This window comes from Miscanthus floridulus, chromosome 18, assembly GCF_019320115.1.
Source record: "Miscanthus floridulus cultivar M001 chromosome 18, ASM1932011v1, whole genome shotgun sequence".
NCBI lineage: Eukaryota > Viridiplantae > Streptophyta > Magnoliopsida > Poales > Poaceae > Miscanthus > Miscanthus floridulus.
Window position 1 is genome coordinate 62906280 of NC_089597.1, and position 21423 is coordinate 62927702.

Genomic DNA, 21423 nt, shown 5'->3' on the forward strand with positions numbered 1-21423 from the left:
TGAGGGAAACGAGTGAGCTCATTGGCGGCTACTGCCAAATTGGCGCTTGGAGTCTTGAAGACATCGTGGCCGTCAACGCGGAGAAATTCTTCGTCGAGGTCGTGGTGGAGCGGGAGCGGTCTTTCTTGAGAATCGAGCCGATTATTCCAAGCAGCCTCGGCCCTCGTAATGGCTGCCTCATTTTCTCGCCGCTGTGCACGGTTGACGTTCCGGTTCTCCCGAGCAATGCGCTCCTCCTCGGTTTCGCCGTTGAAGATCGCTCCACCCTGGAAGGGTGGAAGGAGAAATTGCTCAGAGAAGGTTTAGGCGAGGGTCTCCATAGAGCCCTAAGACTCGGAGCCCGGAGTTTCTTCCAAGATGGTCTAGAGGGGCACCTCAGGGCTCTAGCCTAAGTGTAGCATGTTGACAGCTGGCGGAAGCTCGATGGTGACCTGGTCGGTGAGTAGACGGGCGCAGTCCACCTGGTCGGCGAGTTTGCCCCTCAGGGCGTGTTGGTAAGCAGCGGCGGCGTTAGTGAACCCGAAGGGTAGGGCCGCAACCCCTGCAGTTCCCCGGGCAGCCTCCGATAGATCTAGATCGAAGGGTGGTCGGCGCTGAACCAGAGTGTCCAGAGCCAATTCGGCAATAGAGAGACAATTAGCGAGCTTCAGTCTGACCCGATCGATGGACTCGATCATATCGTCATTGTTGATCTGCCTCCTCTGGTAGCGAGGAAGCGGGCGACGAGTCATTGCTGAAGGAGGCCTCAGAATCGGCTCCGAGATCAGATCTACAGTTGCAGGTGCGGGGGTGGTCGGCGTAGAACCGATCTGCCCTGGCTTGAGGTGCTCTCTAAGTCCGTCAGTGTTGATGACCCACGAGATGGATCCGACCATGAAGATCTGGCCGGGCTGCGGAAGGGATGAAGAGCCTACGAAAAAAGCCATCTTGTTTGACAAGAAAACAACACGCACACCCCTACCTAGCGTGCCAACTGTCGATAGAATATCGTCGGCAGTCCTCCGAGGGGTATCCCACGAAGGTAGATTGATCAGTAGAGGAGCGTGAGATCAAGAACAAGAAGGCAACAGAGACACACGAGTTAGACATGTTTAGGCCGTCAGTATGACGTAATACCCTACTCCTATGGTATGTTGGTTTGTATTAGCTATCATATGATATGCCATGATTTTAGAGGGGGTCCCTGCCCGCCTTATATAGTTCGGGAGGCAGGGTTACAAGTTGGTTAGATCTGAGAGATAACCGGAAAGTAATAACTGATTACAGGAATCTTGGGATCATACATATCCTAACAGATCTCATAGTATCTTCAGGATATCTTCCCGGTATCTTATGGGAGGCGCCGAGCAGAGTCGTGCCCCGCAAGGCTTCGTCTTATCGGCCGGGCCACCCCTAGGGGCGCAGCCCATGTGGCCTGCCATGGGTATCCGGGGTCATACACCCCACAGGCCGCCGGATCCACCTTCGGGGCACCGGGGTCTGCCTTCTTGCCCTGCATGAGGGAGAGGCGGCGCACCGCCGCGTTGTGCGAGGGAGAGGGAGGCCACACCGCCGCCGCTGGAAGGAGCCGCCCTGCGTATGCCGCCACCTCGACAGAGAGAAAAAGAGAGAGGAGAGTAGTCACCTCTGCCACACACAGAGGAGAGAGGGACGTTTTCTAACTTGTGCGACTATGGCTGAGGGAGAGATCTGCGACCGGGGTGAGGGGCGTGTCGGGCGCGCCTGACGTGGCTGGGGAGGGAGGGAGGAGTGCGGCCAGGGAGGGAGTAAGGCTAGGGAGGGAACCCTGATGTCTAGTATATATATATGCGCCTGGAACGGGGCCTCTTGGGCTAGTGGGCTGGGCCTAATTTACCGAGGCGGATGAGTTATAATGACTGTCTCGGTTAATGATTTACCGAGGTGGTTGTGTTGGGATGGCCGCCTCGGTTAATATATATTAGTGGAGGCGGTCCTGTTAGGTTGCCCGCCTCGGTTTTGATCAACCGAGGCGGTTGTTGGCCCAGCTGCCCTGCCTCGAATAACCGAGGCGGGCTACCAGGCCAACAGCCTCTGAGCCCAAAAGCGAAACGCTGTGCAAAAGATTTTCTGTACTAGTGATTATAACTAAACCACGAAAAGCATATTTGATTTTTAATTTTTTGTGCAATTAGTCTACTGATTTTCCAATGCACATGAGTGAGAAGCTCGCAAATAAGACAACGAAGAACATTAGAGGGCAAAAGAGGCCCAATCCGGCAACATTAGAGGGCAAAAGAGGCCCAATGTAATGCACAAGATTGTCCAAACATTAAATTTAGAGGAGGGCAAAAGAACTAAAAAAATAATTGTGGTTTTATTGAGGAATGGAGTTGAAAAAAGGAAATTAAAGACTATCTTTGGTTTAGTATCAATAGAAATAGCATAACCACATGATATAGAAGTGGGAAAAAAAGAAGATAAAAGAATGATGATTATAGCTTTAAGAGAAAATTGATTAGTGATAGATGAGAAATTTTATAATGGTCGGAAAAAACATGGACCATTCATTAGACGAGATCAGACGGTGAAAAAATATAAGGTACTCAACTGAAAGTACCTTAAGGTACCAAATAGGTGCGGATATTATCAAATTAGGTGAGGCCAGTACCAAAATAACTGGGGCAATATCAATTATTCATTTTATATTTTATTTTCGAATAAGGGTGAATTAGTTATTTTAGTACTGCCATTCAAGAGAAAAATGGGATTTTCCATGTCATCTCTATCTGAATATGAAGCAATGTCGTGTCCGGTGACTCCCATCTCAGGGTGCATGCGCCCCGGCCGGGCCGGCGTTTCCTACGACTTCTGCGATCGCGCTGCAGTTCTTCTTGCTTTCTTCTCTACCGCACCTTTCCGTGGTTCTTCAGTTCTTCTCTTTCCCTTTCCCTGTTACTTGCTGCTAGGAGCTAGAGCCTACCTTGAGTCAGCAGCGCCGGCGGGTTCCACACCGGCAATCACCGCGCCAGAGTCGCACCCACTAGCTCGCGCGTCGCGATCACCACAACCGCATGAACTAGTGGTGCTTGGTGGAGAACTGGAGATGTCCTCCATCGACCTGTCTACTCCCTGTAGGTCAGCTTGAGGGCTCTTGAGCTGCCCCGGTGAAAGAGTCTTGAGCTTGCTGCAGCTTGCCATGCCTAACAGCACTGCAGCAGTCAACGCAGCTGGCTACCATGGTACTTTTCCAACCATTATAAAAGATCTTAGTGATAGATATTATTATTCGATCAATGCAATTGGATGAACAAAGAGATGACTAATATGGTCAAACTAATACACAATAAAAAAATGTTTTAAGAAAAATCCAAATGTTATATAATGGAAATAAAAGAAGCTACCTTCCGGCACTATTTGTGCATGGGCCTCCTTGCTAGTTAAAAGTATTCTCTTATGAATTAATCAAAATTCAATTAATATTGTACACAAATTTCATATATTTGAAAAAATAACACCAAAGCAACAAATAGTGATGGTACTTCTTTTGTCAGGAATCAGACCCATCTGATGTTTCCATAGGAAGAAGGGTTATGAATGAACTTAGACTGTCTCCAACAAGGAGACCCAAACCCAAAATCGATAGCAAGAGAATCAAAATCAGCCTCCAACAGAGTACCTATACGGAAGACCTATTTTGAGATGTCTGAGAGGCACAACCCAAATATGAATATCCTCTCTCCAGGAAACCCATTTATAGAAATGATTCTCTTTTAGATCTTGTTGTTGAAGAAGATGCCAAATATGTATTGAACCTTTTGCCTGTGGCGCTACCCAAAGGACGAATGAGTCTTAGGTGTTGTTGTTGGAAATAGCCTTACAGCTGAATGTGATGACGCTCATGTGATGGGAGTGCTGACGATCAAATCATTGCCGATGGGTGATATTTAGCATTTTGACTGAGTAACCAATATGTTAGTACTTAGTAGTTAGTAGTCAAATACCTTTATTATGTGTTACTTACAAGGACAAGCGCGGCCGTACAAACATGACACAGCGGCAACATATATATAGACGACAGCGTATGGGAAATTTTGTACGTACTAGTGTACTACCTAGGAGTCTTAGGACACTCGAGAACACGCCATTGATCTTAGCAATCCTCGCTCCTCCGATCCTCTCCTGTGTACAGCTCGTCAGCGAATTCAAAATTTAGACGTGCTAGCTATGCATACATAAGTTTCCGCCCATCCTCCGTCTGTTCGTTTGTTCGTATCTGGCTTATAAGACATGGCTTATCAGTCAATAAATAATATTTTTCTCTCACACTAAACCAGCCAACAGTACTTTCAGTCATGGCTTAAGCCAAACCAGCCCAAATGAAAAGGGCTATCTCCTTTCACACAGCTTTTCCTTCTATCATGGCCTCATTGCTGCCTCTGCTCGTGTGTGCCATCCTTTGCACCTACTACTCCCTCGCTCATGGAGGCAACGAGCACGGCTTTGTAGCGGTGCCAACCACTGCTTGAGGTACATGATCTGAATAGTACTGTTGCCTCTGAATATATACACCTCAAATCAAAATAAAGTGAAGTTACCTCGCTCCCATGCATGCAATGAGTTTTCAGTGAGGCTGGACCCGGAAAGCAACACCGTGTTCGTGCCACTGGTGCACCGGCACCGGCCGTGCGCGGCGACGCAGAGCTCTGACAAGCCGTCCTTCAGCGAGAGACTCCGCCGAAGCCGTGCCCGCTCAAAGTACATCATGAGCAGGGTGTCCAAGGGCATGGAGGGTACGACGCGAGACGACGCCAACGTGAGCATCCCGACTCACCAGGGCGGCTCCGTGGACTCGCTGGAGTACGTGGTCACCGTGGGCTTGGACACGCCGGCCGTGTCGCAGGTCCTCCTCATGGACACCGGCAGCGACCTGTCGTGGGTGCAGTGCAAGCCCTGCAACTCCACCACGTGCTACCCGCAGAACGACCCCCTGTTCGATCCGAGCAAGTCTTCCACGTACGCTCCCGTCCCCTGCAACACCGACGAGTGCAGGAACCTCACCGGTGATGGCTACGGCGGCAACTGCACGAGCGGCGGCGGCGCCCAGTGTGGATTCGCCATCACGTACGGAGACGGCTCGCAGACGACGGGCGTGTACAGCAACGAGGCGCTGACGCTGGCGCCTGGGGTGGCCGTGAAGGATTTCCACTTCGGGTGTGGCCACGACCAGGGCGGCAACAACGACAAGTACGACGGCCTCCTGAGTCGCTCGTCGTGCAGACGTCCTCGGTCTACGGTGGCGCACCGGAGTCGCTCGTCGTGCAGACGTCCTCGGTCTACGGTGGCGCCTTCTCATACTGTCTCCCGGCTCTAAACAGCCAAGCGGGGTTCCTTGTCCTCGGCGCCACGAGCGGCGGCGGCAACGCATCCAGCTTCGTGTTCACGCCGATGATCCAAGAACACAAGACATATTACGTGGTGAATATGACCCGCATGTTAGCTAAATTGATGCACAAATAAATGTAATCTCGTATCAGTTGGAGTCTGTAATAGTCGAGTAGGGGATGGGCGTGATCTTAGGCGTGCATGATCACGGTCCAGCCCGTTGTCGGTCAGTCACCGCGCTGTGGCGTGCCGGGCGCACGTAGCGCGCACCGCTCTAACGGTGTTGCGTTCTTTGCACGACATGGCGCGGGAGGGCGTCGCAGTTGTTAAGATCGCGAGACTTGTGTATAAATAACAAGGAACAAAGACCGGGAAAGCTGCGAAGTTTGTAGCGCCATATGCTCTTGTCTGTTACATCTGCTAGGTTAGACTCGCCGCGATCACCATCGTTTCGCCGGCGCGATCCGAGCTCTGGAGTGCGTTCTGCTCCAACAATTGGTATCGGAGCCGAAGGGGAGCCGGGAAGGAGCCGTTTGGTGGCGGGGAGGAGCCCTGCGAGGTGCTGGGTGGTTGAAGCCAACCGAAGCAAGAAGAAGGAGACGTGAACGTCGTCGTTGCCATGGCGCAGAACTCGCCGAAGTCAAGTGGAGCCGACAAGGAGGTGATGCAGCGTGCGTGGAATCAGGCCGCAGGCAATCTGGTATGGCCGATGTTAACATGCACTAATTACCAATCGTGGTCAGCCCACGTTCAATGCAATCTCGAAGGAATCTATCTCTGGGATGCAATAGAGTCTGATAAGGTGGAGCGGAGGCATGATCGGCTCGCCGTGGGTGCCATGCTGAGGGGCATTCCGGAGGACATGCACGCCATGTTGCTGAACAAAAAGTCAGCAAAGGAGGTGTGGGAGTCGCTGAAGACGATGCATCTCAGAGCAGATCGGGTCAAGGAGGTGACTGCGCATAAGTTGTTGAGCGATTTCGAAGCGATATCCTTCAAGACCGGCGAGACGATTGAAGAATTCGCCACGAGGATTACCAAACTCGCGTCGGATCTGCGCGGTCTTGGCGAGACAAGCGTTGATGATGCGCGAGTGGTGAAGAAGTTCTTGAGGGTCGTGCCGCCACGCTACAATCAGGTGGCGGTGGCGATCGAGATGTTCTGCGACGTGAAGACCCTGTCCATCGAGGAACTTGTTGGCCGTTCAGGGCGGCGGAGGCTCGGTTCGAGCCCACGGTCGAACAAGTGACGGACAAGGCGGGCCGTCTTCTGCTCATGGAGGATGAATGGATGGCCAGGAACAAGAGTCGCATGGTGAATGCAGAGTCATCCTCTGGTGGGGGAAAAGGCGGCGGAAAATACATCAAGAAAGATCAATCTGGAGGTCGCGGTGTCTCGTCTGGTGGCGGCAAGCATGGCCATGACACGCGCGAGTCCAGAGGTGGTCTCACGTCGAAGGGCACACCTTGTTGGAAGGGCAGGTGCCGGAAGTGTGGTGTCTACGGGCACTAGGGCAAGGAATGCCTGAACAAGAAGGCTGGGAAGGAGGAGCATGAAGATGTCACGCACCATGTCGCTGCTGACACGGAGGCGAAACCAGCGCTCTTGGTGGCATAGGTGTGCAACATCGTTCACACACCGAAATCATCTACCCAAGGTTTGTTCCTGAATCAGGAACATGTGCTCCCAGAGAAGTATGATGATGGAGCATGGATACTTGACACAGGGGCGACAAATCACATGACAGGCTGTCGGTCCTCACTAACAAGCCTGGACGAGTCCGTGCGTGGCGCTGTGAGGTTCGGCGATGGCTCGACCGTGGAGATCTGCGGGGTTGGCGCGGTCACAATGGCCGGCAGAAATCAGGAGCATCGCGTCCTCACCGAGATTTATTTCATCCCCTCTCTGAAATGTAATATTGTCAGCCTTGGTCAACTTGAAGAAGCAGGATGCTGTGTTGAGATCGACAAGGGTGTTCTGGTGGTGCTCGAGCGGAAGCAACCGGGTGTGGCAAGAGGTGTTGTGATTAGAGCAGAAAGAAAGAGTCGCTTGTACCTGATGAAGGTGAATCTGACATCACCTGTTTACCTACTGACCAAGATGGAGGAGGAGGCCTGGCGCTGGCATGCACGGTACGGTCATTTGAATTTCAGGGCCCTCCATGAACTCAGTGTCAAGGAGATGGTAGAGGGACTGCCGTTGATCAAGAAGGTGGAACAAGTGTGCGATGGCTGCGCCCTTGGGAAGCAGCACCGTGCGCCATTTCCTCAAGCTTCGCCGTGGCGTGCGTCTGCTGGACTCGAGCTGGTGCACACGGATCTCTGTGGCCCGATCACGCCAATCACACCTGGAGGCAAAGTCCTATTTCATGATCATGGTTGATGATCACAGCCGCTATATGTGGCTGGAATTGCTGGCGGGAAAAGATGAAGCACTGGCATGTTTCAAAAGGTTCAGGGCAGTGGCTGAATTGGAGTTAGGCCGTTGCCTGAAGGCGCTCAGAACGGACCGTGGTGGCGAGTTCAACTCCGGGGCGTTTGTGGTGTTCTGCAGTGAGCATGGCATCAAGCACAACACAACTACGCCCTATACTCCGCAACAGAATGGTGTTGTGGAACGGAGGAATCAGACGATAGTGGAGATGGCGAGGTGTTTACTGAAGAGTATGGGAGTACCACCTCGGTTCTAGGGGGAGGCTGTGAAAACAGCAGTATATATTCTCAATCGCTCTCCGACTAAGAGTTTGAGCGGTATGACTCCTTATGAGGCTTGGTTTGGCAGAAAACCCGGGATCAAGCATTTGAGGACGTTTGGCTGTGTTGCTTATGCAAAGAAGGCCGGCCCGGGAATAAGCAAGTTAACTGACAGATCAACACCAGGTGTGTTCTTTGGCTATGAGCCGGGGACAAAAGGTTATCGTATTTATGATCTAGTGAAGGACAAGCTCATGGTGACTCGTAATGTGATCTTTGATGAGAAAAAGCCATGGAATTGGGAAGGGAAAGAAGACAGCAAGGCGAAAGAGGCAGCGGAGACAACTGATACGTTTCAGGTTCAGTGGGATGACACTGACACTGTTCCTGGTCTGGCAACGGGATCTGAGGAAGCTGCGGTGCCCGATTTCGAGCCGGTTTCGCCTACTGCGTCAATTCCATCAGCAGGGGGTGCATCAAACACACCACCTGGGACTCCTAACTCCAATTCGGGTACACCATTGATACAGTGGGCCACGCCACCCACTGGTCAGTCCGTGGATTCAGAAGGTGATCCACTCCGATATAGAACAATCGCTGATCTGCAGGATGATACTGAAGAAATTCAGGATTTTGAATACAGTGGACTCTGCCTTGTTGCTGCTGAGGAACCAAGATCAATACAAGAGGCAATGTCGGAGGAGTGCTGGAGGCAAGCCATGCGGGCAGAAATGCAAGCGATTGAGACTAACCGAACTTGGGATGTCAGTGTGTTGCCACCCAAACACAAAGCGATTGGCCTGAAATGGGTTTTCAAGGTCAAGAAAGATCCTGAGGGGAATGTGGTCAAGTATAAAGCACGCCTGGTTGCTAAAGGCTATGCTCAGCATTTTGGAGTGGATTTTGATGAGGTTTTCGCTCCGGTGGCCAGAATTGAAACTGTACGGGTGTTGTTGGCACTTGCAGCTCAAGGTGGATGGGAGGTTCATCATATGGACGTAAAATCAGCTTTTTTGAATGGTGATCTCTCTGAAACCGTGTACGTGCAACAGCCTCCAGGTTTTGTAGTCGGCAATGGAGATAAGGTGCTCAAGTTGAAAAAGGCACTCTACGGTTTGAAGCAGGCACCATGGGCGTGGAATGTAAAACTTGACCGTGGACTCGTGGTTCTTGGTTTTGTTAGGAGCAAGTTGGATCACGCTGTTTGCAGAAGAAACAGCAAGAACTCTTTTCTGCTTGTGGGGGTTTATGTCGATGATTTGATCATCTCTGGACCAGATGTGAAAGACATCAAGAATTTCAAGTCTGAGATGAAGAAGAAGTTTAGCATGAGTGACTTGGGGCTCTTAAGCTATTACCTGGGCATAGAGGTTAAGCAGGATGCAAATGGCATCACTCTGTGTCAGAGTTCCTATGCAGCAAAGATACTAGAAGTGGCTGGAATGGAGAACTGCAACTCATGTGATACTCCAATGGAATGTCGACTGAAACTGAGCAAGCTGAAGAATGGAGAGGCAATGGATCCTACGGGATACAGGAGTATAATCGGCAGCCTGAGGTATATTGTTAACACTCGACCTGATTTGGCATTTTTAGTTGGTGTTGTGAGCAGATACATGGAGGCGCCGGGCAAAGAACATTGGGCCGCTGTAAAACACATTCTTAGGTATCTCAAGGGTACCATGGGGTACGGCTGCAAGTATGAGAGGGGAGCTGAGCTGAAACCAATTCTAATTGGGTACAGCGACAGTGACTTTGCTGGAGACATCGAGGATAGGAAGAGCACTACGGGTGTTGGCTATTTCCTCGGGAGCAGTCTTGTTACCTGGGCGTCACAGAAGCAAAGGATCGTTGCCTTGTCTTCCTGTGAAGCGGAGTATGTGGCAGCGGCGGCAGCGGCTTGTCAAGGCATATGGCTTAGCCGGCTGATTGCAGATATGCTGGGAACGAGGGAGACGACGGTGAAGCTGCACATGGATAATATGTCTGCGATAGCACTCAGCAGGAATCCGGTGCATCATGATCGAAGCAAGCACATTGATACTAAGTATCATTTTCTTCGTCAGTGCATCGAGGAAGGCAAGGTGGAGGTTGAACACGTCGGGACAGGAGATCAGGTCGCCGACATCTTCACCAAGTCGCTGGGAAGAGTGAAGTTCGTGGAGTTCAGGAGTGCATTAGGTGTCGTCAGTGTGCATCAAGTTTAGGGGGTGATTTGTTAGCTAAATTGATGCACAAATAAATGTAATCTCGTATCAGTTGGAGTCTGTAATAGTCGAGTAGGGGATGGGCGTGATCTTAGGCGTGCATGATCACGGTCCAGCCCGTTGTCGGCCAGTCACCGCGCTGTGGCGTGCCGGGCGCACGTAGCGCGCACCGCTCTAACGGTGTTGTGTTCTTTGCACGACATGGCGCGGGAGGGCGTCGCAGTTGTTAAGATCGCGAGACTTGTGTATAAATAACAAGGAACAAAGACCGGGAAAGCTGCGAAGTTTGTAGCGCCATATCCTCTTGTCTGTTACATCTGCTAGGTTAGACTCGCCGCGATCACCATCGTTTCGCCGGCGCGATCCGAGCTCTGGAGTGCGTTCTGCTCCAACACCGCATCACCGTAGGCGGGGAGTCCATCGACGTCCCGCAGTCGGCGTTCTCCGGGGGCATGATCATAGACTCCGGCACGGTCGTCACACAACTCCAGCACACTGCGTACAGCGCGCTGAAGGTCGTGTTCCGGAAGGCCATGGCGGCGTACCCGCTGGTGCCGAACGGAGAGCTCGACACCTGCTACAACTTTACCGGCTACAGCAACGTCACCGTGCCGAGGGTTGCTCTCACGTTCAGTGGTGCCGCCACCATCGACCTCGACGTCCCCAATGGGGTTTTGTCGGACGACTGTCTCGCTTTCCAGGAGTCAGGGCCGGACGACCAACCCGGAATCCTTGGCAATGTGAATCAGCGCACACTGGAGGTCCTGTACGACGTCGATCGTGGTAGAGTCGGATTCCGGGCAGCTGCCTGCTGAAGTATTGGCTTACCAATTCACAAGAGTGATTTAAATCAGCCATACTCATTATAGCCTCCACATATGATATCATGACATCTCAACACGTTTCATGATTTTCGGACTTCGTTTGCTTTTTATAGAATTTATAAACACTTCACACGTAATTTCGCGGACATTTTTCATGAACAAGATGTCCGAAATTTCGGGTCCGTTCCGGGATACGGCCTCTCATAACACTCACTAACATGACTATCAATTTTCGAATCATTAAACTCCATTATTCGTACCACGTGCAGTTCAAATTTCTAATTTCCGGAAAAATTCAAGTAAACGAAATAAAGTAACTAAATATAACAAAAAGCCACAAAAAATCTCCAAATTGTAGCTAGGAGTTCCTGGTGCTTTAAAAAGGCTGCACAAAAAAATTGGAGGCCAAAAACAAAAAAACTTTGCCGAGTGCCGGGGCATGGCACTCGACAAAGGGTGTCTTTGTCGAGTGCCAGCCATCAGGCACTCGGCAAAGAATGTTTTAATTTTTTTTTTAAATTTCCTCTTTGCCGAGTGCATACACAGGAGCACTCGGCAAAGAAATAATAAAAAAAAAATTAAATCTTTGCCGAGTGCCGTCCAGGGAGCACTCGGCAAAGTATTTTAAAAATAAAAAAAATTTCTTTGCCGAGCGCCAGATCTGAGACGCTCGGCAAAGAATTTAAAAAAAAAATCTTTGCCGAGTGCCAGATCTGGGGCACTCGGCAAAGAAATTAAAAACAAAAAAAACAAATCTTTGCCGAGTGCCTAACCGCAGGCACTCGGCAAAGAAGGCCGTGGCAGGGCGCCGTTTCACGGGCAGCCTATGCCGAGTGTAGAGATTTTGCCGAGAGTCTGGCACTCGGCGAAGAAGTCCTTTGCCGAGTGCCTGTGTTTGCCGAGTGCCCGGCACTCGGCAAAGAAATCTTTGCCGAGTGCAATTCTTTGCCGAGTGTCCGATTTTTGACACTCAGCAAAGAAATTTACACTCGGTAAAGTCTCTATTTCCAGTAGTGATATGGTACTGGATTATTGATATATTTATTTCCTAGTTCTACGATCAGAGGTTACAGAAAGCAGATAACAAAAAACAGTTAGTCTCTATTGGAGTACCTTTTGAACATTTGAAATGCATTCTTATGCAACCAAAGGGAACTTGCCAAATCATTGCGAGGACAGCAAGACAGGGAAATGATATAGATGGAGCAGAGCACCAAGCAGGAGAGATATCCATTAAGGAACATAGCTCCAAGCACACTTGAATTTTCTCTGTTCATGGATATTTTATTGTCAAAAAAATTAGGAAGTCCTGTAGAAATTTCAGCAATAAACCTAAGTTTAATTGTAACTCACCATTCATATTGTATTTGACCTAGCCGCTTACTTTCCGGCGAAGGTGCGCAGGAGATAGGATTGGAACTGTGTCTCTCACTCCCTCCTGGCCGACCGAAGCATATAAGATGCGACGGCGCCGCGACGGAGGCGAGCTTCTGCGGTCCGACGCAGAGCTGAGAAGACGGCCGTCTGGAGCGCATCCGCAGCAGCACGCCGTTCTTTTCGGCCAAGCGGGTGGTGCGGTATGGCTGTGGAGCACTGGAGCAGTGATGGGACGGGAAGCCGAGAAGGGGCTGTCGTCATGTCATCGGCCAGGGAGAAGAATTGAGGGAAGAGAGCAAGGAAGGCGTGGAGTAATACGCGGGCGTAGAAAGCATGGACACTGGACAGGCAAGGACGAAACGAAACGCTGGGTAGCGTTGGTTCCACGCCGAGCTTCAAGCAGAACACAACGATGGCCTGATGATACGCGCCAGCACGACATAGAGATCACGTATCGAGGGAGCGAATTGCTGAATCCGCGTATGCGCTAGGAGTGCCGCGGATCCCACGCGCCATATGAACTTTCATGTGTGTAGTTTTGGTGATTTAGATTACAATCCAAGAACTAACATGTTAAGATGCATTACACCGGCGCAGGAATCAGACGGTGGTGGCTGCGGCGCACGCACTGCTCAATCAGAGAGGAACGCCGGCCGTGTTCTCGGGGGAGGCCGTGATGACCGCTGCTCATCTCCTCAATCGGTCAACGACCAAGAGCTTGGAAGGCAAGACCCCCTATGAGGCATGGCATGGGCGCACGCCGGCGGTGGGGCATCTGTGGACTTTCTGCTGCTTGGCCTATGTCAATGAGCTGAACCAGCTCGGCAAGCTGGATGACCGCAGCACATCGGGCGTCTTTATCGGCTACGCAGAGAGCGTCAAGGCCTATCGAATCCTCGATCCTGTGTCCCAGCACGTGCGCATGGTGCGCGATATCGTCTTCGATGAAAGGCACGGCTAGGACTGGACGAAGGGAGGCAGTGGTGGCACGGCACCGGTGGCGACTGACTTCGTCGTCGACTACACGCGGTTCGGGGGAGCTGGGGTAGCACAGAGTGCATCTCCGACGGCGTCCAGTTCATCTACCTCGATGTCTCCCACACTACTAGCTCCACCGCGTTCGCCGTCCCCAGGCTAGGAGGGGTCTGAGGGTGCACCTACGTCGGCTGCTACTCCACCGATGCCACCGCCTGTTACTCCATCCGCGACGTCGGCTGCTGCTTCTACGACTACGCTGGCCCCTGGTTCACCAACTACACCGGCTGCGACACCAACCACTGTCGGACAGCACGCGCATGTGTTCACCACACTATTGGAGGACGATGAAGACCCCCTCGACGCCACGCACTAGGACACTCCAATGCACTACCGCGCAATGAGTGACATCCTCGGCGATCAGCCACTGCCAGTGCCTACACAGGCAGCGGGAGCTCAACATCCAGCTCCACCTGACGCACGCCAGCGAGCCTGCCACCTATGCCGAGCAGAAGGGGGCGCGACGTGACGCGCTGGATGCAGAAAGAGATCAAGCCTGTTGAGCGGAACCAAACTTGGGAGGTCGTCGACCTTCCCCATGGACACCGCACCATCACCCACAAATGGTTGTTCAAGCTGAAGAAGGACGACTCAGGGGCAGTGATCAAGCACAAGGCTAGGCTGGTTGCGCACGATTTCGTCTAGCAAGAGGGGATCAATTACGACGTTCGCTCCTGTTGTGTGCATGGAGTCGGTCTAAGTCCTCCTTGCGCTTGCAGCTCAAGAAGGATGGCGTTGCCACCATATGGATGTCAAGTCCGCCTTCCTCTCAACGTCGACCTCAAGGAAGAAGTCTATGTGTGCCAGCCGTCAAGCTTCGCCATTGTCGTATAAGAAGAGAAGGTGTACCACCTATGTCAGGCTCCACGCACCTAGAACGTGAAGTTGAAGGAGATGGGCTTCCAGCAGAGCGCAAATGAGGCAACGGTGTACCGACAAGGCGCAGCGGGCAAACTGTCCTGCTCGTTAGTGTCTATATCGATGACCTCATTATCACTAGCATAGAGAAAATGGCCTTTAACTATGCCATTGTCGACATGAGAAACCTGGGCGTCCTCTGTTGCTACCTTGGCATTGAGGTACGCCAGGACGCTAGCGACATCAGCCTCCGCCAGACGCACTACGCCAAGTGCATCTTCGAGCTAGGCAGGCTGGACTGCTACAATCCAGCCCACTCACTAATGGAGAAGGAGCTCAAGCTGAGTCGTCAAAGCATGGCAAAGGAGGTCGATCCAACACTCTACCGATGGATCATTGGCAGCCTGTGCTACCTGGTGCACACCCGGTTGGACTTGATGCTCGCCGTCGGTTGCGTGAGTTGGTTCATGGAACGGCCCACGGTGGAGCACTAGTAGGCTGTCAAGTGGATTTTGCGCTACGTGGAGGGCACCCTTGATTATTGTCTGCACTAAACAAGGGACCCCGACATGACACACTTCGTTGGCTATTGCGACAACGGCATCGCCGATGACATTGACATAAGCAAGAGCATGAGTGGAACGATGTTCTTCCTTAGCAAGTGTCTTGTGAGCTGGCAATAACTCAGGCAGTGAGTGGTGGCTCTATCAATTTATGAAGCTGAGTACATCGCCACCGCCACTGCTGCAACTCAAGCTCTATGGCTATCAAGGCTTTTGGGAGAGCTGCATGGCAAGGAAGTCAAAGCAAGAGGGTGGATAGCAAGTCTGCTCTAGCACTCTTCTTTGGATAAATTAGCTCCACAAAATATAATCTTTGTTGACATAGTAGCCGTACCAGGTAAATAAAATCCCATCCTTCATGATGTTTTGCTTCACTTGAAAATAAAATGAGCCAAATTTGATAAAAGAAATATATTTCATATTATTACCCAATAAGTCAATTGGGGTTGAAATATTTAATACCTTGCACTTCTCTATACAACTAAAACATACGGATTGTCAACATCTACCCGGCAGGACCAAAACACTCATACGATCCATATCCGGCAGGCAAATAATCACCGCATCTCATGCGATCTATATCCGGCAGGCAAATAATCACCACATGGAGACACTGGAAGGCAAATAATCACCAATCCTCATGTGGTTTGTACCGCCTCCCAAGCCTCCTTTACGGTCTTTTTGGCGCCCAGCGTTCCCCACATCTCCTTCAGCACCGATCTCATCATCGCGCTCATGGTTTGACGGTTGATTGAGCACCTGACCAAAGTTCCTAGATCAATCGCATCCAAGATCTCCATCACCTCATAGTCTATTTGCATCAACATCGCCAACTCTGCATAGTTTGTGCGAGTCATCATCGGCCATATGCTATGGAACTCTCCTTGACGCCTTGCGATGCCGTGCTAGTGCCTGGCCTGTTGTCCCCCGTCTTCTTCGTCTCCGCTCGCCGCCACCTCTTTGGCCAATGGGGATGAGATCACCCTGTGGCCTCCACGGCTCTCCTCTGTCACTGGCTGCAACCACGACCGGATCTAATACCAGTTGTTGAAACCAAGACCGAGCTCAGCTCCTGGATTGATGACGGCACACACGAGATCAGTGGTGATCGCTACGACTAAAACCCTGGAGAAACACGCGCGCGAACAGGAGAAGAAGAACACAATGGTGCAGCCAACTACCACAGCTTTTCTACATTTTTTTCATTGCTTTAGATAGATGGATACATGGGATTGGAGCCCGAACACCCCGCCTGGCTCCATGACATCCCTTTCTTTAGGATCGCCATGGCACACGCAGTGCGTGACGTCGTGGCAGGACAGACACATGACGATCATGGCGTGACCAGGGCACATCACCAACCACCCGTAATTCTACATCAAATCAACTAACTGCGACTCTACACAATGTTCAACGGGATTACAACTTGCTACATGACTCAAACTAACAGCTAACATAGCTAACAAGCAATGAGCGAGTGAGGCGGTAGTGGCGTCGTGCAGCTCCACTGAATGCTAGCCACGGAAGGATCCTCACCCGAGCAAGTCTTCCATGTACACTCTCCTCGCCTGCAACACCGACATGTGTAGGAAGCTCGCCGGAGACCACTACCAGACATGAGGATGCAAGAAGAGTCTATTAAAGAGGCCTTGAGTGTGGGTCCAAGACAGTTGAATCTAACCAACTTCACTTTGGTGCGGACCAAAGACGGTTGAACCACCTAGGATTCATGGCCCTCTCATAAGACGAAGATTAATAATACGGCCTGTTGCTGGCTGTATACATACTTATAGACTACCTTTTGGCATACTCATATAGCAATTGGTTCATCTACGATCCACTCGTTACTCTCACAAAGTTTCTTGGTTCCTATAAACTTACATCCCGCTTCTACTCTCTCTACTCTCCTCTCTCTCTCCTTCACGTCAACATATGGAGAAGAAGGGGCGATCCATATCATCTTGACTTGGTTCTGCTTCCCCTCTTTTTTTTAAGAATACCGAGTCGGGTTCTTCTCCTACCAGTATCGAATAGAACATGCTGAACAAGATCTTCTTCATGGAAACCCACTCGATTTAGACCGGGAAAATCGTACAGATTTTATGAAACCATGTGCTATGGCTCGAATCCATAGTCAATCCTATTTTCGATAGGACCGGTTGACAATTGAATCCAATTTTTTCCATTATTTGACTGTTCATAATAGTGCGGAAAGAAAGCCCGGACGAAGAGTGGCATGGCCTTGCGTTTCTCGCCCCTTTGCCTTAGGATTCGTTAATTCTCTTTCTCGATTATATCCTACTTTGCTAGAAAATACTATTTTAATAGTTGTGATGTCTTTCAGCAAATTCTTACATTGCCATAGTGAAAGGCCATTTATTTTCATACCTGCTAGCGGCGCGAGTACATGTGCTGTGATGAATTTTGCCCACACATATAATAATCAAACTTCTGATGGCGGCGATTTAGAATTAAAACATGTATGTGTGTCTATTACAAGAAAAAAGATGGGGCGTACGTGGCAAAGCAGTAACACACAAACGACAAATAGGAAATCTCGTCCTACTAAGAGTTTGAGGACTCCTGGATCCTGATAACAAGACATTTCATCTTAGCAGTCTTCGCGCCCTCAAGGCGGATATCTGTGAATCCAAGTTGAGACATGCTTATATAATTCATCTATGATAAGTTAGTTCGTCCTCATCCTGTCCTTTGTTCAGAGTGCACATATTTTTCCATGGGTTCTCTTCTGCTTCTGTTCGTTGTCTTGTGTAGCTACTGCTGCTACATCGCTCATGGAGGCAACGAGCATGGGTTTGTAGTGGAGCAACGCAGGTCTTATGAGCCAGAAGCAGTATGCTCTGCATCCAGAGGTACGTGTCTACGTGATCTCAATTTCGGCGGCATCACTTGTTTGGCGGCCTGCACACATGTGACTAATAAGTTACCATACGCATGATGACTTTCAGTGAATCTGGAGCCGAGCAGCGCCACTGTGTCAATGCCACTAGTGCACCGGTACGGCCCGTGCGCGCCGTCACAGTACTCTAACGTGTCGACGCCGTCCTTCTCCGAAACGTTCCGCCATAGCCGCGCCCGCACGAACTACATCATGAGGCAAGCGTCCAAGGGCATGGGCATGGCGAGTACGCCAGACGATGCCGCTGTGACCTTCCCGACCCGCCTAGGCGGTTTTGTGGACTCGCTGGAGTACGTCATCACGTTGGGCTTCGGCACGCCATCCGTGCCACTGGTCCTCCTCATGGACACCGGCAGCGATGTCTCGTGGGTGCAGTGCACGCCGTGCAACTCCACCAGGTGCTACCCGCAGAAGGATCCTCTCTTTGATCCGAGCAAGTCCTCCACGTACGCTCCCATCGCCTGTCACACGGACACTTGCAGGAAGCTCGCCGGAAACCACTACCAGAATGGCTGCGCGGGCGGCGGCAGCCAGTGTGGATACTCCGTCGAGTACGCAGACGGTTCGCATAGCAGGGGTGTGTACAGCAACGAGACGCTGACGCTCGCTCCGGGGGTCACCGTCAAGGATTTCCATTTCGGCTGTGGCCACGACCAGCGTGGTCCCAACGACAAGTACGACGGCCTCCTAGGACTCGGAGGCGCGCCAGAGTCGCTTGTCGCGCAGACGTCTTCGGTTTACGGTGGCGCCTTCTCGTACTGCCTCCCGGCGCTAAACAGCGAAGCGGGGTTCCTAGCCCTAGGCGCGCCGCCGAGCGCCAACACGTCGGCCTTCGTGTTCACTCCAATGAGGCACCTGCCGGGGTATGCAACGTTTTACATGGTGACGATGACAGGCATAAGCGTGGGTGGGAAGCCGCTGGACATCCCGCAATCGGCGTTCCGTGGTGGCATGATCATAGACTCCGGCACGATCGTCACGGAGCTCCCGGAAACTGCGTACAACGCGGTGGAGGCAGCGCTCCGGATGGCCTTGGCGGCGTACCCCATGGTGCCAAGCGAGGACTTTGACACCTGCTACAACTTCACCGGTTACAGCAATGTCACCGTGCCGAGGGTCGCGTTCACGTTCCGTGGCGGCGCCACCATCGACCTCGACGTCCCCAATGGGATTCTGGTGAAGGACTGCCTCGCCTTCCGGGAATCAGGACCAGACGTCGGCCTCGGCATCATCGGAACGTGAATCAGCGCACGCTCGAGGTGCTCTACGATGCCGGCCGTGGTATCGTCGGATTCCGAGCCGGTGCATGCTGAAGCAGTATATGTGGTTCGGTGCTAGTACATGGGAACGTACGTCTGTGTGCTCATGATGCTTATTGATTTTCTTGTGACGTGCTCTGGTTGCGGGTTCCTGATATTTAGCATCTTCCAAGCCAATAGGACGAGTTCTTCTTACCAACTCCTTCAGAGATTGGGGCAAGCACAGAATCAGGCACTACTAAATATATTCTGAGAACGACATGCTGTATTTGCTTCTGAACGTTCTCATAATCTAGCAAGAGAATAATCTCACCTTTATATATATATATATATATATATATATATATATATATATATATATATATATATATATATATATATATATATATATATATTCAGTAGCCGGCTACAAAATAAGTTATTCTGTAGCCACCTCCATTTACGATAATTTTATATACTAATTTACGATAATGTCAATACATATTTACGATAGTTGTGTTACTGTAACACATGGGGATATTTACCATAACGTTATAGTAAACCACTTAGTAAAGAGTTACTATAATCTCATAAATTAACATAGTAATTATCGTAACTCAAAGTGGCTACAGAATAAGTTATTTTGTAGCCAGCTACAGGGTAGTTGTCGACAGAATATGTTCGGCAGTCCACCGAGGGGTATCCCGCGATGGTAGATTTGTCGGTGGGGGTGCGCGTAATCAGGAACCGGATGGTGACACAAGGCGTAGAGACAGCGATTTAGACAGGTTCGGCCCGTCTGATCGACGTAATACCCTACGTCCTATGTCTTTGGTGTATTGTATTGATCTGTATGTAGATCCGATCTGATAGATCGTTGTGGATCCTATCCGCTAGGGGACTCCTACTTCTCCTTATATACTTTGGAGGAGGTAGGGTTACAAGGTAAGTATTCTATTTGGTACTATACAATGTCTTACGGTGCACGCCAAGCAGCGCCGTGCACGCCTTGATCTTGTGGGCTAGGCCACCTCCGATGGTGCGGCCCATATCTTGGGGGCCATACCCCCCACAGCTAGTCCTCGAGCCTGACAGGTGACGTAGTCATGTGGTGGCAGGGTCATAAAGTAGAAAACCAGCCAAAGCAGGCAACCAGTCCTCGAGCGTAGCCTCGAGATGAGAACAAGCACATTCACCGCAAGGTGAAGTGTGCCCACTTAGTCCCTGAGCCTGCTAGAAGATGAAGAATGAATCTTATAGCAGGGTCAAAGAAGTCTAAAAGCTTGCCGACGTCGTCTGACATGCGCGTATCAAGACCCCAGACGTGCTGCCTAAGATCAGCACCCTGATCTGAACAGCATGGAGCAGCTTGATAGCATACCGACGAGACGTAGCAAGATCCGAGCACCGAGGAGTCCCCGGTGTAGCCGGCGATGTCCGACCACCTAGGGAGTTCCCGGTGTAGCTGGCGATGACCGAGAACCGAGGAGCGAGGAGTCCCCGGCATAGGCGGCGATGACCGAGCACCGAGGAGCGAGGAGTCCCCGGCGTCGCTGGCGATGACCGAGCACTGAGGAGTCCCCGGCGTAGGCGGCGATGACCGAGCATCGAGGAGCGAGGAGCTAGGAGTCACTGGCATAGGCGGCGATGATCGAGCACCGAGGAGTCCTCGGCGTAGGCGGCGATGACCGAGCACCGAGGAGCGAGGAGTCCTCGGCGTAGGCGGCGATGACCGAGCACCGAACAAGGAGTCCCCGACATCGCTGGCGATGACCGAGCACCGAGGAGCGAGGAGCGAGGAGTCCCCGACGTAGGCAGCGATGACCAAGCACCGAGGAGCGAGGAGCCCCCGGTGTCGCTGGCGATGACCGAGCACCGAGGAGTCTCTGGCGTAAGCGGCGATGTCCGAGCACCGAGGAGCGAGGAGTCCCCGGCATCGCTGGCGTTGACCGAGCACCGAGGAGCGAGGAGTTCTCGGCGTCGCTGGCGATGACCGGGCACCGAGGAGCGAGGAGTCCCCAGTGTAGGCGGCGAGGTCCGAGCACAGAGGAGTGCCCGACGTAGGCGGCGATGTCCAAGCACCGAGGAGCGAGGAGTCCCCTGCGTCACTGGCGATGCACGAGCACCGAGGAGCGAGGAGTCCCCAGCGTAGGCGGCGAGGTCCGAGCACCGAGGAGTCCCCGGTGTAGGTGGTGATGTCCGAGCACCGAGGAGTCCTTAGCGTAGGCGGCGAGGTTCGAGCACCGAGGAATCCCCGGCATAGGCGGCGATGTCCAAGCACCGAGGAGCGAGGAGTCCCCGGCGTCGCTGGTAATGTCCGAGCACCGAGTGCGAGGAGTCCCCAGCGTAGGCGGTGAGGTCCGAG

The 21423-nt window shown here is 51.7% G+C and overlaps 2 protein-coding genes and 1 pseudogene across 2 annotated transcripts; all 3 read left to right on the forward strand.

Moving 5' to 3' along the window:
• Window positions 1-4379: 4379 nt before the first annotated feature.
• On the forward strand, window positions 4380-11058 carry LOC136519810 (aspartyl protease AED1-like; annotated as a pseudogene).
• Window positions 11059-14489: 3431 nt separating this feature from the next.
• Window positions 14490-14831, forward strand: LOC136523957 (uncharacterized mitochondrial protein AtMg00810-like). Its single transcript, XM_066517464.1, has one exon. The coding sequence runs from the start codon at window positions 14490-14492 to the stop codon at window positions 14829-14831; it is 342 nt and encodes a 113-aa protein (XP_066373561.1).
• Window positions 14832-17637: 2806 nt separating this feature from the next.
• Window positions 17638-19062, forward strand: LOC136519848 (aspartyl protease family protein At5g10770-like). Its single transcript, XM_066513228.1, has 2 exons — window positions 17638-17785; window positions 17870-19062. Exons 1-2 carry the CDS (start codon window positions 17638-17640, stop codon window positions 19060-19062), a joined length of 1341 nt encoding a protein of 446 aa, XP_066369325.1.
• The last annotated feature ends 2361 nt before the right edge of the window (window positions 19063-21423 follow it).

Coding starts and splice junctions, on each gene's coding strand:
- LOC136519848 (XM_066513228.1), top strand. CDS start 17,638: ATGGGTTCTCTTCTGCTTCTGTTCGTTGTCTTGTGTAGCTACTGCTGC. Junction 17,786..17,869: donor ATCCAGAGGTACGTGTCTAC/GTGATCTCAATT, acceptor GATGACTTTCAG/TGAATCTGGAGCCGAGCAGC.
- LOC136523957 (XM_066517464.1), top strand. CDS start 14,490: ATGGCCTTTAACTATGCCATTGTCGACATGAGAAACCTGGGCGTCCTC.